Source organism: Neodiprion virginianus, chromosome 5 (genome assembly GCF_021901495.1).
Source record: "Neodiprion virginianus isolate iyNeoVirg1 chromosome 5, iyNeoVirg1.1, whole genome shotgun sequence".
In the NCBI taxonomy this organism is placed as follows: Eukaryota; Metazoa; Arthropoda; class Insecta; order Hymenoptera; family Diprionidae; genus Neodiprion; species Neodiprion virginianus.
The window spans coordinates 34,798,126-34,810,239 of record NC_060881.1 but is presented as its reverse complement, the minus strand read 5'-3'; the positions used below and the strand labels follow the sequence as shown (position 1 = coordinate 34,810,239).

Here is a 12,114-nt window from a genome sequence, read left to right as displayed (position 1 = left end):
TAGATGATTAGAGTGAACTTTTTAACAACTGTACGGTCATTGTACGAAAAATTCAATATCGATCCGAAGTTGCACTAAAACATTATCTCGATTCTCGAGTATACGTAAAGTATTTCGATATACGTAAAGTGAAACATGAGGTCCTCCTATGCATGTCTTTATTTTGTTCATTTAAACCGCTCCAAAAATTCTGAAATATTCAGGCAAGTTCTTTGAGGTTTCTAGTTGAAGATCCAATAGTACAAAATTTTTTCTCGTAGAGGAAAGCACGCCGCGTACCTTCTTGTTTACAAAATATACTCATTCGAAGAAATCACACGAGCACGACCCTGCTTCTGATTATCGCAACAACTTTCAAGTAGCACAATTGTGAAGATCCAAAGATCGCACCGAATTACAACAGAGTGTATCGACACCCCGTTTTGCAAGTGGGAAAACGTAACCTTTCAAAAACTGCGCACCAATTTTGCCACTTTGATGAAAATTTTTTATGCCGCGAATCCGGCTTGTTTTCCGCGGTTAAATCGTATTTTGATATTTAATTTGTTGGCGGTACAAACTTTGCCGTCGAGCTCTTTGAGGCGGCGGAGGGTGGCTTCGCGGTGGGCTGGGTTGCACAGGGAGATAAGGGGGTGGGGGGCGAAGGAGGGCGGCGGTGGGGGCGGGGGGGGGGGGAGGGGGGGAGAGCACCGTGCGATTGGGGGTCGGCGGCCAACAGCGTGCGACTCGCGGTCTGCGGGTAGCGACGAAGACGGCCGAAGCGGGCCGGAAACGGGCGAAAATCGCGGCGGACCGCGGCTTAAGCAGCAGTCTTCGTTTAGCGGTTATAGCGCGTGCAGCCGGAAGTTGGCTGTCCGTAAGCGCGAAGTAGGTGCCCGTGTTGTTGCGGAAGTGGTGGGACCTTCCGGTTGGAAGACGGCGGCTCGCGATGCTGCGGGTTGTCCGTCCCTGCAGGCTATCCACGCGTTTCAAATCGACACGCGCTCGACGCTCCGTCGACCACGTGGAGTTCACCTTGGCGCTCGTTCATCTGCTTCTTGCCCTCACTCCGGGTAAGGATTTTAAATTACGGAAAGCCTATCCTAAAGCGATCGCTATGGATTAGAATTAGACAAAACTAATCACCCTTTGCTCTGCTCTCGGCGTTCTTCGGGGTAATCTGAGCTTCCTACAGACGTAGACACCTGCAAAGCTTTTCATTATTTCTCAAACTAGGAAATGCACACTCGAAATTCTCTTCACCGGCGCTGTTCTTCGGATTTTTTTCTACAGAAATATGTTATGGAAAATAGGTATTTAACAGAGATTTTTATCGACCGGAACAATGTTCCGTCCGATTTTATACCTAATAGAAACTTCAAGGTCAGATTCTGAATTTCTTCAATTTTTATAATAGCATATTCACGTACGAAAATATAACCTGGACATAAATTACCCAGATTGCAGTATTAAGGTTAAATTCGGATTAAATGTTCCTATTTCAAATCGAAAATTAGACCAACTACTTACTTTTTATACCTGAAGTAAGTCTGAAAATTGTCACTTTTACTCGAATTCTGTTGAAAACAAATTCTCTCTGCGTTGGTTTTATAGTTCGCGTTTTGAAGGAGGATTTTAAGGAAATTATGTTCTATGTTCGAAATTGCTAGCGATTAGATTCAGTATCGGAAAAAAAAACTGTTACCGTTGTTCCGCATTATAATTGAACAATTACCGCATGAAGCTGCATTGAATCAACAAACGACGAACTGACAACGGACAAACGATGAAGTTCCGCTGCATCCCGAAACGCGCCTTGAATAATGATGTGAAAAAACTAGTCAGGCCGATGAAAATATATATGTACATATACATACATTAAAAGCAAAAATGTTTACCCGTGTGAAATATATAAGGCAAGTATAAATCTCCCCTGGGAACTGACGTTTCACCGACAGCAAAAACCGAGACGTAAATGAAGACAGATCAGATTCTTGATGAAAGAATGTCTGCAGGCGATCCTTTAACAGTGGGGCTGCAGAAGAAAAATGCCAAAATTCGGTTTTTCACCCGGCAACCATCGTGAAACAATTGCGAATCATGAAATACCGACGAAAGATTAGGTCAATCGGTATATGAACGCAATTTTTGTCGAAGAAAAACTGATATAAGTAAGTGTTGTTTGAAAATTCCCGAATTTACGTCCAGAATATCCCAGCATTTAACCGAGTAATAGGATTGTCCTGTCAGAGGATATCGAATCTCGGGTGGAAAGAGAGAACCGGCATAAAAAGTGGTGATCCGCGATTTGGCCGATTCCCAGAAGACGGTAAAAGCGGGAGGCAAATGGGGGGATATTCAAGCTCGGATACAGGGCATGATGCGGAATGTGCCCGCCTTATCATCTACGACGTTTGAAGTCTCGTTGTAGCAAAGACCCCAAGTTTCATACACGCGAGAAGTCTCACCACTGCTCTCAGTTACTGCGTAGAACCGTTCGAGTGAACTTCTAATTTTTCAATATCGGCGCTTTTTGTGTCCATTCGTTATTTTTCATTCCTTCGGTGACCTGACCTCAGGCTGCGCATCAAGGATTCAGCCTGTGAAAGGTGAACCGTTGCTGGCGAAGTCGTAAAGAACGAAAACGTGCGAGTTGGACTCTTACCTCTTGAGACCAAAACCTCCCGCTGCTCGGGAACAAGGGTCTCCGGAGCTTACTTGAGTGCTTTACTCCACTAATTATGAAGAAGCTCGAGAAAGCCAGTCCGCATAACGCGGAACGAAGTTTGACTGAACTGATGCAGAGGAGAAGAGTGAAGGTCGAGCCGGCCGTTTTGACCATGCATCTGGTCTGCAATCCAGTGAAAACAACGCCGAAGCGAAAGAATTGCGAAATGGGGAGTGAAATCAAGAGGCCAACCCATGGAATCAATGAAGTCGCATTAGATCCTAATAATATTTCCTGGATACGAAAAACGAGGTTCACGATTAAAACAAGCTATTTATGATTAGAATTGGACAAACTGTACGAACTTAATGCTAGTAAGAGTAGCTCCGTTATGGTATCCCTCTTATAAGGAAGGTATCCCAGGTCGATCTCTCCGATTCGATTTCTTTTGTAATATGTTGAAGTAGATTAACAACTAAGTGACACGTATTGTTTTGTATTTGCCGTCAAACACTTCAAGGGCATGAAAGCAACCTCCAAAGTGAGGCATATCAAGGGGCGATTAGGCAGTTTTTTTGTTTTTTTTCTTTTTTGTTCAAGAAAATTACATATATAATTTCTCGTTATGAGAAAACTTTTCCAATTGAACTGATTAAAAAATATTTTTTTCTTGTGGGTGAAACTGCCAAATCACCCCTTGACATGTCTTACTTTGGAGGGTGGTTTCACCCCTTTAAAGTGTTTAATGGTAGATAAAAAAAAATGAATTTCGCTTAGTTTTTAGTCTACTGTAACATGTTACAAAGGAAATCAATTCGGAGAGATCGACCCGGGATACCCTCCTTGTCAGATATAATATAGGTCACTAAAGGCTGTTCTGCGGACAATTGATGGTATGCAATTTTTTTAAACCAAAGTTTCAGTTTTCTGGTGAATCTTGACAGAACTCAAGCGGCTTACTAACGCAACATTGCGCCGCTGTTTCTTAATTCTTCGGTTTTGGGACTTTTCCAACCGAGCCACGATGCATCCTTAAAGAAGCTCTGACTACCAGCGGCAATCCGTTACGGAACCTGGCATTTTATCCGGGTTCTGGAACGGCGCGAGTATCTGCATCGACTCGGCCCCATGCCGCCGCCATAAAAGTTCGCCATCCCCATGCCGAGGCGGATGAGAAACTGTCGGTCCAGGAACAGCGCCGTTCCTTTCGACCTTCGCCTACGCCGACCCGAAGCATCCACGTGTCCCGTCCATAAAAGCCGAGAAAATATTACGTTCGGGCGATAACCCGAATACATACACTAAGCCGACTCTCCTGTCGGCGGGTTTCTTCGAAATCGGGAAGAAGGAGATGTTTTCACCTGGCTGCCGGGCTGCCTCCGATCGATATTAATAAACTTTGAACTTGAGCACCGACATCGAATAGCTGACTCTCATCGCTTCGAGATTGCTGTGAAAACATTTATACTACGGGAATATCGATAATTTCCACTCCAGACTATTATGCTCTTCTAATTACCTTCCGAACTCATTAACGACGCTGGGTAGATTTTACCCCTGCAGAATCCGCTGTCAAGTGTAGGTATACTCCAGACAGTTCTGGTCTGGGGATGAATGCGAGGCGAGAAGGAAGGAAAGGAGAAAAAATATGTATGGAGCATTCCGTGATATATCGATCAAGAATCTAAGTCGATGTCTCAGATTAGTTTCGTAATTTTTTGTATGAAAGTGCGCGGCGAAAATCGCAATCGCAATTTTTTTCAGAACATTTCGAACCAGCGTATCTGAAGTGTGATTTAAAAACTTGAAAATAAAAAATCCACTTTTTAAAATCTGAAACTATTTAGAAAAATCTTATAAAACATAACGAAATGCGCGGTGTACGTGTCAGAAAACCTATTAGAAGATGAATTATATAACTTCAAAAGATAAATAAAAAAATTAAAAATTATTGCTATCATTATTATTATTGGATTGCATTTTTGACATGAGAATGGACATACAAGCTCATTGTAATATGGGCCAAAAAATGTCTATTCAGAGAGATATTTTCAAACAAAAAATTGTGAAGCCAATCTGAGACATCGACTTAGAATCTTGATCGAGGTGTCATGGAATGCCCTATATGCATATATTCTTTTTAACCGTGTTTTCTCGCTAGAATTTTTGACGTTTGCGGGAGGTTTAAGTTTCCTAATTTTCCAGCTTTCGTCTGCTAATATAATCCGCAAAACTCACCCCAAACTTCTCGCTTTAGCTGTAACCATTCTGAATTTGCAATTTAGAACACTCCGGTAAAGTCCTGCTTATCAAGGTATTCAGTGGGAACAAATTTTAGCGGCACGAAAGACAAACTCTCCGAGCTTTTCCAGAGATTGTACTCATTACCTGACTGCCCTCGTCATTCAAGAGTTTCAAAATTTTCCCGGATTCAGGTTTCCCCGGAAACTCGGAAGCTCGCTTAAAACCGGATTATTATTCCCAGCTCTAACGGATTTGAAACAACTCGAGTCGTCGCGACGATCTAGAATGTTTTAAAAGTTTGATTTAATCCACCTTACCCTCCACTAAATTCAATTACCGATACATTTTCTATCACAATATCACCGTATATTTGGACTCGTTAAATTCGTAATTACCAACTCGCGAATCGGTAAACCACCCGAGGCTCTTACGAATTCGATACCTAATTTGTAATTCGCAACCGTTACGAATAATTCACCGCTGAAAAGTATCACAGAAGCGACAAAAATCTGCTCAAACGTTCAGAGTGTCAGCATCGCAGTCTCGTGTACTTGAATAATAAATAATTTGACAAAGTTCGTCTGTGCAGTTAGCGAGCCTTAACGCATTCCCGTTGCACGGATATTATATTCAATCCGAGTCGCGTCTTCCGTCGAAAAAAAATTGACTGTCGAAAGTTGGGCGAAAAAAGGACGGGACAACCGCCCGCAGCCGCCTGTTGATTTTACCCCATATACAGGGGCGTCCCTCAAAGCACAGCTAATCATCCTCGCCACTATCCAACCACTTCAGATCTTCGTACGGATAATCGCGGATGTCAAATCGGCCCAAATCGATTGCCAGCGAAATTATTGGAAAACGTTCTCATGACGTCAGCCTGATTGTCCGCGCCATTTTATCACCACATAACCTAAGTTTTCAATTTTGATGGAGGCAAATCGTAATTCTTGGGGGTTCAAATTACTCATGTCACATAAATTAATTAAACATAATCAATAATATGCCTGCATTTTCTACCTTCCACACGCGAAAAAACACTGTCAACGATCGGCTGTAAATCTGGTTGCACTAGTTTGATTTTTTTCCACCAGATGAGGCATTGCAAAGTGAAAACCCTCGTGTCGCAATTGAAGAGTTCACAATACACTTCGTTAAAAAAAATTGCGGAGGTGGCGAAATATCAGCCAATTTTTACCGCGCATGCATGATGGGTAATATTCTCGAGGCAAATGTAAACGGTTCGTGACTCGATGAGATGTGCCGATATAAGACCACAAGCGATCGGTTCAACCAGTTCTTTTGATGATCCTCTTTGGATGCTTGCGGCCATACCTATATTTGTTTCCATAGTATCAGCAGCCCCGCGTTCAAAGGAGGCGGCGACCCCTCGACGGCTTCTCAAGCTGCTTCTGTTGTTCCATTAACTCTCACTTTATTTTTGTCAGCTCCCTCGCGGGAATCCCTCCCAGTTATATACCGCCAAGATCAGAAGCCTCAGCCCCTGGCCAATCTGATGAGGCCATCAAGATACACCGAAGCAAAGATCTCGTCTGCTCTGTTTTCGCACCCGAGACGATGAAAGTCCAAAAGCTTATACGCCATCAAGAGCATCGTCTTCTAATTCGTTCAAATTGCTTCGTTTTCTAATCAATTGACTACCGATTCCTACCACTGCTCAAAATTTAAAGATCTATTCGCGGACTCAGTTTTGTTTTCTGAGAAATACAAGGACACCAGCTTTAAGGGAGTTTGAAACAGTCGACCATGTCTGCATCCGGTGTATCGTGTATCGCGCGTCTTCGAGTTGGAGTGAAATTTTTGAAGAATAGTCCAGGAGTGGTGTAAAAAGGGGGAAGAGGGTCCCCGGAGTTGTGAAAGCTCTCCCAGCAATTCCGGGAATGGTTGAGGAAATCGTAAAAATGTCGAGGGGAAGTGTGAGCACTGTGTGCAGGTATGAAACAGCCTCTGGATTTTATTAGCGTGGTGCAGGCGTAAAAAATTTCGGAATTCCATTTTACGATCTTGCTCGTATTTATTCTTCAGCGCCGAATCCATTCTGATTATCTCCGGGCGCATCGCGCTTTAACGAGTCAAGAAAGCCAAGGAACCTTTGTCGAGTCAACTATCGCGGAAACTGAATTTCCCCGGTCTTGTGTAACGCTTCTAAAATACTCTCATCTTCTCGCAGCCACACAGTGCGATTTCATTATTAAAAATCCAATATCCACTAAATTACACTTAACTACTTGGGCGAAGTTATTACTAAAGCTTTTCGCATAAGATATCGAGCTCCTTGCTATAGAAATAAAAGCGCATACCTGAGGAATTACGTCTACTGGAACCGTTGTTGTCCTCCTAGAATGGTACTGTCCAAAACTGACGTACACCTTGACTGTTCCAAAACGAAGGAGTTGATAAATATTTTTATACCTTGTCGTTCTCTGGATACGAAATTCTCTAGGTACCAGGAAGCCAAGACCATCAGAATCGATCCGATAATCTAATCGAACGTATGATCACGCCGTTTAGCTTTTGGAATCCAGGTCGCTGATTTCCCACTTCACACACCTTGTCGTTCTTGTAAGCATAGATGACTTTTTCAACTTGCTTCACCCACCCGCGATAAAGGAAAATCTAAATTTATGAACGCCATCTCTAAACCGATCGAAAAGCTGATGATTCTTTATTTTGTCTCCGTGCGGTTTATGGAAAAATAAGTGAATCCCACTTACCATTATACGATGCAATACTAAACGTCTCCTGTAAAAGGGATTTTCAGCCACATTCGTTCTTTTCTATAATATTGAGTTTTTACCCAATTCCTGAACAATCCAGTGTAGTTTTCAAACTCTTTGAGTTCGGTTTTATTCCCTTGAGGTTCCAATATGTAGCGGTTAAAGCGAATTGGTTTAAATTTGGAAACATTTTGTTTCAGAAATAAGTTTTCTATTCAGTTTATATTCGGAGATTTCGTTGCAGTCGAGCTTGTGTACTCACCGTGAAGTTTATTGTTAGTATATTCCCCAGAACGGAATGCAATTATTTCAGGAATTTAAGTTGCGGTAGACCGGCTGCAGCCTCGAGTTTCGTTTCCACAATATTTTGCCAAGTCGCAACTATGCCTGCACGTTGCTCTGACGCATAAAACTACCACAAGTATGGAAAACAACGTAATACCTGTCACGTAAAACTAAAAATATCGATCTTACTTCTTGTTTCTTCTTTTTCACCCTGCAAGAATAACTTTAGTCTGTGAATTCTTTCACTTACGTTCGTGTTCGTTTTGAATTTTTTCATCCCCTTAAGCTGAAATTTCTCTCCAAATATCCCCAAACCTGTCAAAATTGTCTCCGTATAGCTCGATATTCATCTATAGCATACTTTTTGGAATACCTGCTTAGAAAGTTTGAGTTTCAAAATCGAATAAGCGTACCTAGTGAAGGTACTCTATTTCCGAACAACGCGGAAATAACAAGTTGACTCATGCGCTCATCCCAAATGTTCTACTTTCCACACTAGAGCGTCTTTTGGCGAATGCGCAGTTGTGAAATATGGAATTTTACGCGCTGTCACTGACTGGGCCATTAGACGTCACTTACGTAACGTCAATTTTATGCGCTCTCAGTGGCAACTTCGATGCTTCCCAAGTCAAACTTTCCCTCACGAGAATTCGAAAAAATATAGCGTGTAACACGTGCGAATAGGCGATATTCGACTCGTGCAATTTACACTCGTCGTAAATCACCTTCCACTTTCCGCACTTGTAACACAATGTACTATTCCCTAGTGGAATTGAGTAAATGCACGCACATGTGTAAGCCTGTGCGATTTCTCCAATAATACGCAATAAACTCAGCGCAGGTCTTATGGGAATTTGACGTATTCCAATTCGATGACAGAACCACAAATACGGGTAGATTCAACAAAAGTTTAAATCTGAGTGTTACCAGTTATTTACACGAACCGGGAGAGGGTTTTCCGAACAAATAGAACTAGGATCGTTGCCCGTTCGTTTACGAAAAGCAGAGAGTCAGCGAACTCCGGGCGCACCGGATAGTTTTCTCCCTTGCATGGCCAGAGTTCAAGTTTTCAGGGATTATCAACCAGACTCAACAAAGAATTACGGAACAAAATATGCGCTCAAAATGTGACGCAGATCTGAGACCACTAATTAGAAGTCGAGTAAAGCAGTAGCGACATTCTCTGAGCGAATGAACTTTTACGGATGGTTTGGAAAGAATTACAGAAAGTAGATATTAAATTGGAGTCAACGGAAGTAGCTAGTCGAGAAATGTTGACTTGTAACATTATCGTAACGAAACATTGAGGAAAAAACACTATTTTCTGAATCTCGCAATGATTTCGAATGAAATTTGTTTTATAACGGTTTACTGGATTCCAGACAATTTTAAAATTACGAAGTAACCGTTTTTCCTTCTTCGATATGAGATGAAAACCCCTTCTTCATGTAAAATAATGCGGTTCTCTTCAAGACGTCAAATCACTGGGTATTCGTTTTTCCCTCTGAGCAAACCATTGCACTAATAACGTCGAAACAATGCAGACGCTTAATGGGAATAGGAAAAGCAAAGCAGCGCGGTTTTAAGTACTTGGAACCATTAAGGTCAGAACCAACGGCTTTGCCCACAATGCAAAGAGGTTCTTAACCGGTGCTAGTCACCGGCCAGCTGTCGGTGGCAGGTTCTGTTAACTCTGAGGGCAGGAAAGGGAAGGCAAGGGTGGGACGGGGTTGGCTAGCTCAGGTTAGGCGCGGTTAACTTGAGTCAAATTAGGTTATGGAGCGAGAGGAGAGCCTCCGCGGTGCATACCGAGTTTGGCGAACGGTCTGCAGGTCAACGCCATCGCTGTAGCTGCCGGAAAACACGACACAACAGTGCACAACCTGCACCGTCGACTCGACCATCTCTCGTTCTGAGTTCAAGATACAGTTTCGCGGACCAGCCACAACGCTTAGACTTCTGCTTCCTCTTTATTTTTCTTAGGTACTTCTCCATTTTGCCCGGCTGCCCAGCGTGGCGAAGAAATAAATGAGAAACGTAAGTCAAAGGAAAAAAGAAGAACAGGAAAGACTTCTCGTATGATTGTGTGTGTATTATTTTTTGTCCGTGTAGATGGGCATTCATAAAAAACAGGAAAGCACGCGCGCTGAAGCCACTACCGACCGAGAGGGTAGAAGAACCGGAGCGGAAGTGGAAAAGAGAGTATACGGGATGAAACAAGAATTCAGATAATTGCCGCGCGCACCGCAGAGACGTTGGAAATTATTTCACCTTTGATCTTAACTGGAATGAAAATGGCAAAAGTTGTTTTCACCTTTGTATAGATTGCCAAGGCGTGGTGGCGCACAAAGACGTGGTTATAGGTATACCGTGACTGGTGAAAACGTGAGGTGGGGTAGAGACAGAACGTAACTTCACTCCGTGCTGACGCTTGCTGTTCCCAAGTTATTTCTTTGGTAAGTGAGTTTCAATTCACAAGGTTTCGCAAACCCACCTCGCGATTTCTTGGAGCTTGCTAGCGGGTAATCATTTTTTTCCCCCTCGGCAACGAGGCGAGGAGAGGAGAAAGAACCTTCAATTTCCTCGCGCCATTTTCATCTCGAGATCTCATGAGCGTGGGTTGGACATGTGATCGACAAAAAATGCAAGGTTACAAACCATCTGGGATAGCGAAACTTTCTCAGGGTTCTTTCGTGATGCATTCACGCCATGAACTCGATCGTCGCGGTTCTACTAAGATCGGAGGTCTGGCCACGTTCACGAACAATAAAGATGCAAGCTTAGAAACTTTTTGCGTGAAGAACGTGCCAAGAAAGAAAAACCGCCTAGGTACGCCAAGTACCTGCCTGCCCACCCATCCACGGAGTCAGCCCCTTTATCAAACTTCCCTAGATAACGTCAACGCAGCACCTCTAAGCGCGACCTTCTCCATTCCTCCATTTTCTCTGGGCTGCACGGCTCGCATTCTCCGGAAAAATTTCGAGTTCTCGTTTGAATAATTTGTTGATTTCGAAACGGCGCCGAGCCACGGCCGCTAATTTTTTATACGAACGATGAAATCTTCGCAATGTTTCTTCCCCAAGGAACAGAAGACGCAGATAGGATTTCCCTCCGGGTAGGCTCTCCTCGAAACTTCGAATATTCAGTGAAAACTATCGCGATTGAACATTCTGGAGTTATACAAACAAGTTACACCGATTGTTGAACAAGTTCAGCTTCGTTATGCGAACCTAAGACACTTTGCAGCGGGAGTGGGTGAACATGCAAAGTGGGCTGATAGCAGACGTTATGGTCTGTAACAGATGGTGGTTTTGAATATTTTCAGAAACTCAGTTCCTTCGAGAAGAGCATTCGCTCGGTCTGACATAGAGGAAATTTTCATGTCTGGACACGAATATCCACCACGGTATTTTCATCCTTGAATTCCCACTGTAGGAGTTGCTCCCGTCGGTTCAAATATCGAATCGATCCCTTCAGGTTCCGAAAACCTGCTCCAAGCTGAAAGTACCGTTGCGTTTCGGCCCCATCAACGGATCCTTAGAGACCCTCCACAAGGTCCAGAGCGCCAATGAAGAACAGCCTAATCAAAACACCTACATGCCGAGTCGGACAACACGATAATTTGCAATTAGTGAATTTACGTGCTCCTAGAAATCTCATTACAGCCGACCAATGACGCGAGAAGGGCACGTCGATGCGGGGTTGGAATACGTCAGAAGGCTGGGTGCTGGAGGCAGGAGGCTGGAGCTGCTTCAACATCCACCCAACCCACCGTCGCAGGCCCGTACGTTTCAATTTGTCCCCGGTCTCTGATGTAACCGCGCGGTCTCATTAGTCCAGGGGTGAAGGAACGACCTCTCGTCTCTCTCTCTCTCTGTCTCTCTTGCACCACGTTCGTCTACCATCCACCTCTCTTCCACTGCTCTTCCTCTCTCTCTCTCTCTCTCTCTCTCTCTCTCTCTTTCTCCCTCCCTCCCTCTCTCACTTTACAATCAACCTTACCGTCACACCACCACGACCCGTCCCCAGCCCCGGATCCATCTCTGGCGCTCGGAACCCGTTGGCTCCCCATCCAGCCGAGGTATAAGCAAGACCCTAGATTGTTCCTAAAACCTGAAACAAAGACGCAACGAGACTTTTTCCCTTTTTCACATTTCCTTTTTACTTTTACACTCAACTACAGGAAGACGCTATAGGAAGAAA

The 12,114-nt window shown here is 43.6% G+C and overlaps 1 protein-coding gene across 11 annotated transcripts in view; it reads left to right on the top strand.

Annotated features, from left to right (window-relative positions):
- The first annotated feature begins 838 nt into the window (after positions 1 to 838).
- Positions 839 to 12,114, top strand: part of LOC124305098 (Down syndrome cell adhesion molecule-like protein Dscam2) — a 50,214-nt gene continuing 38,938 nt past the window's right edge. For 10 of the 11 annotated variants that reach the window (XM_046764132.1, XM_046764129.1, XM_046764130.1 and 7 more), the window contains exon 1: positions 839 to 1,052. In XM_046764132.1, coding sequence (XP_046620088.1) covers positions 929 to 1,052 — 124 coding nt within the window. In that variant the 5' untranslated portion in view covers positions 839 to 928. The remainder of the gene's footprint in view (positions 1,053 to 12,114) is intronic. The other variant, XM_046764131.1, reaches the window with a different exon arrangement.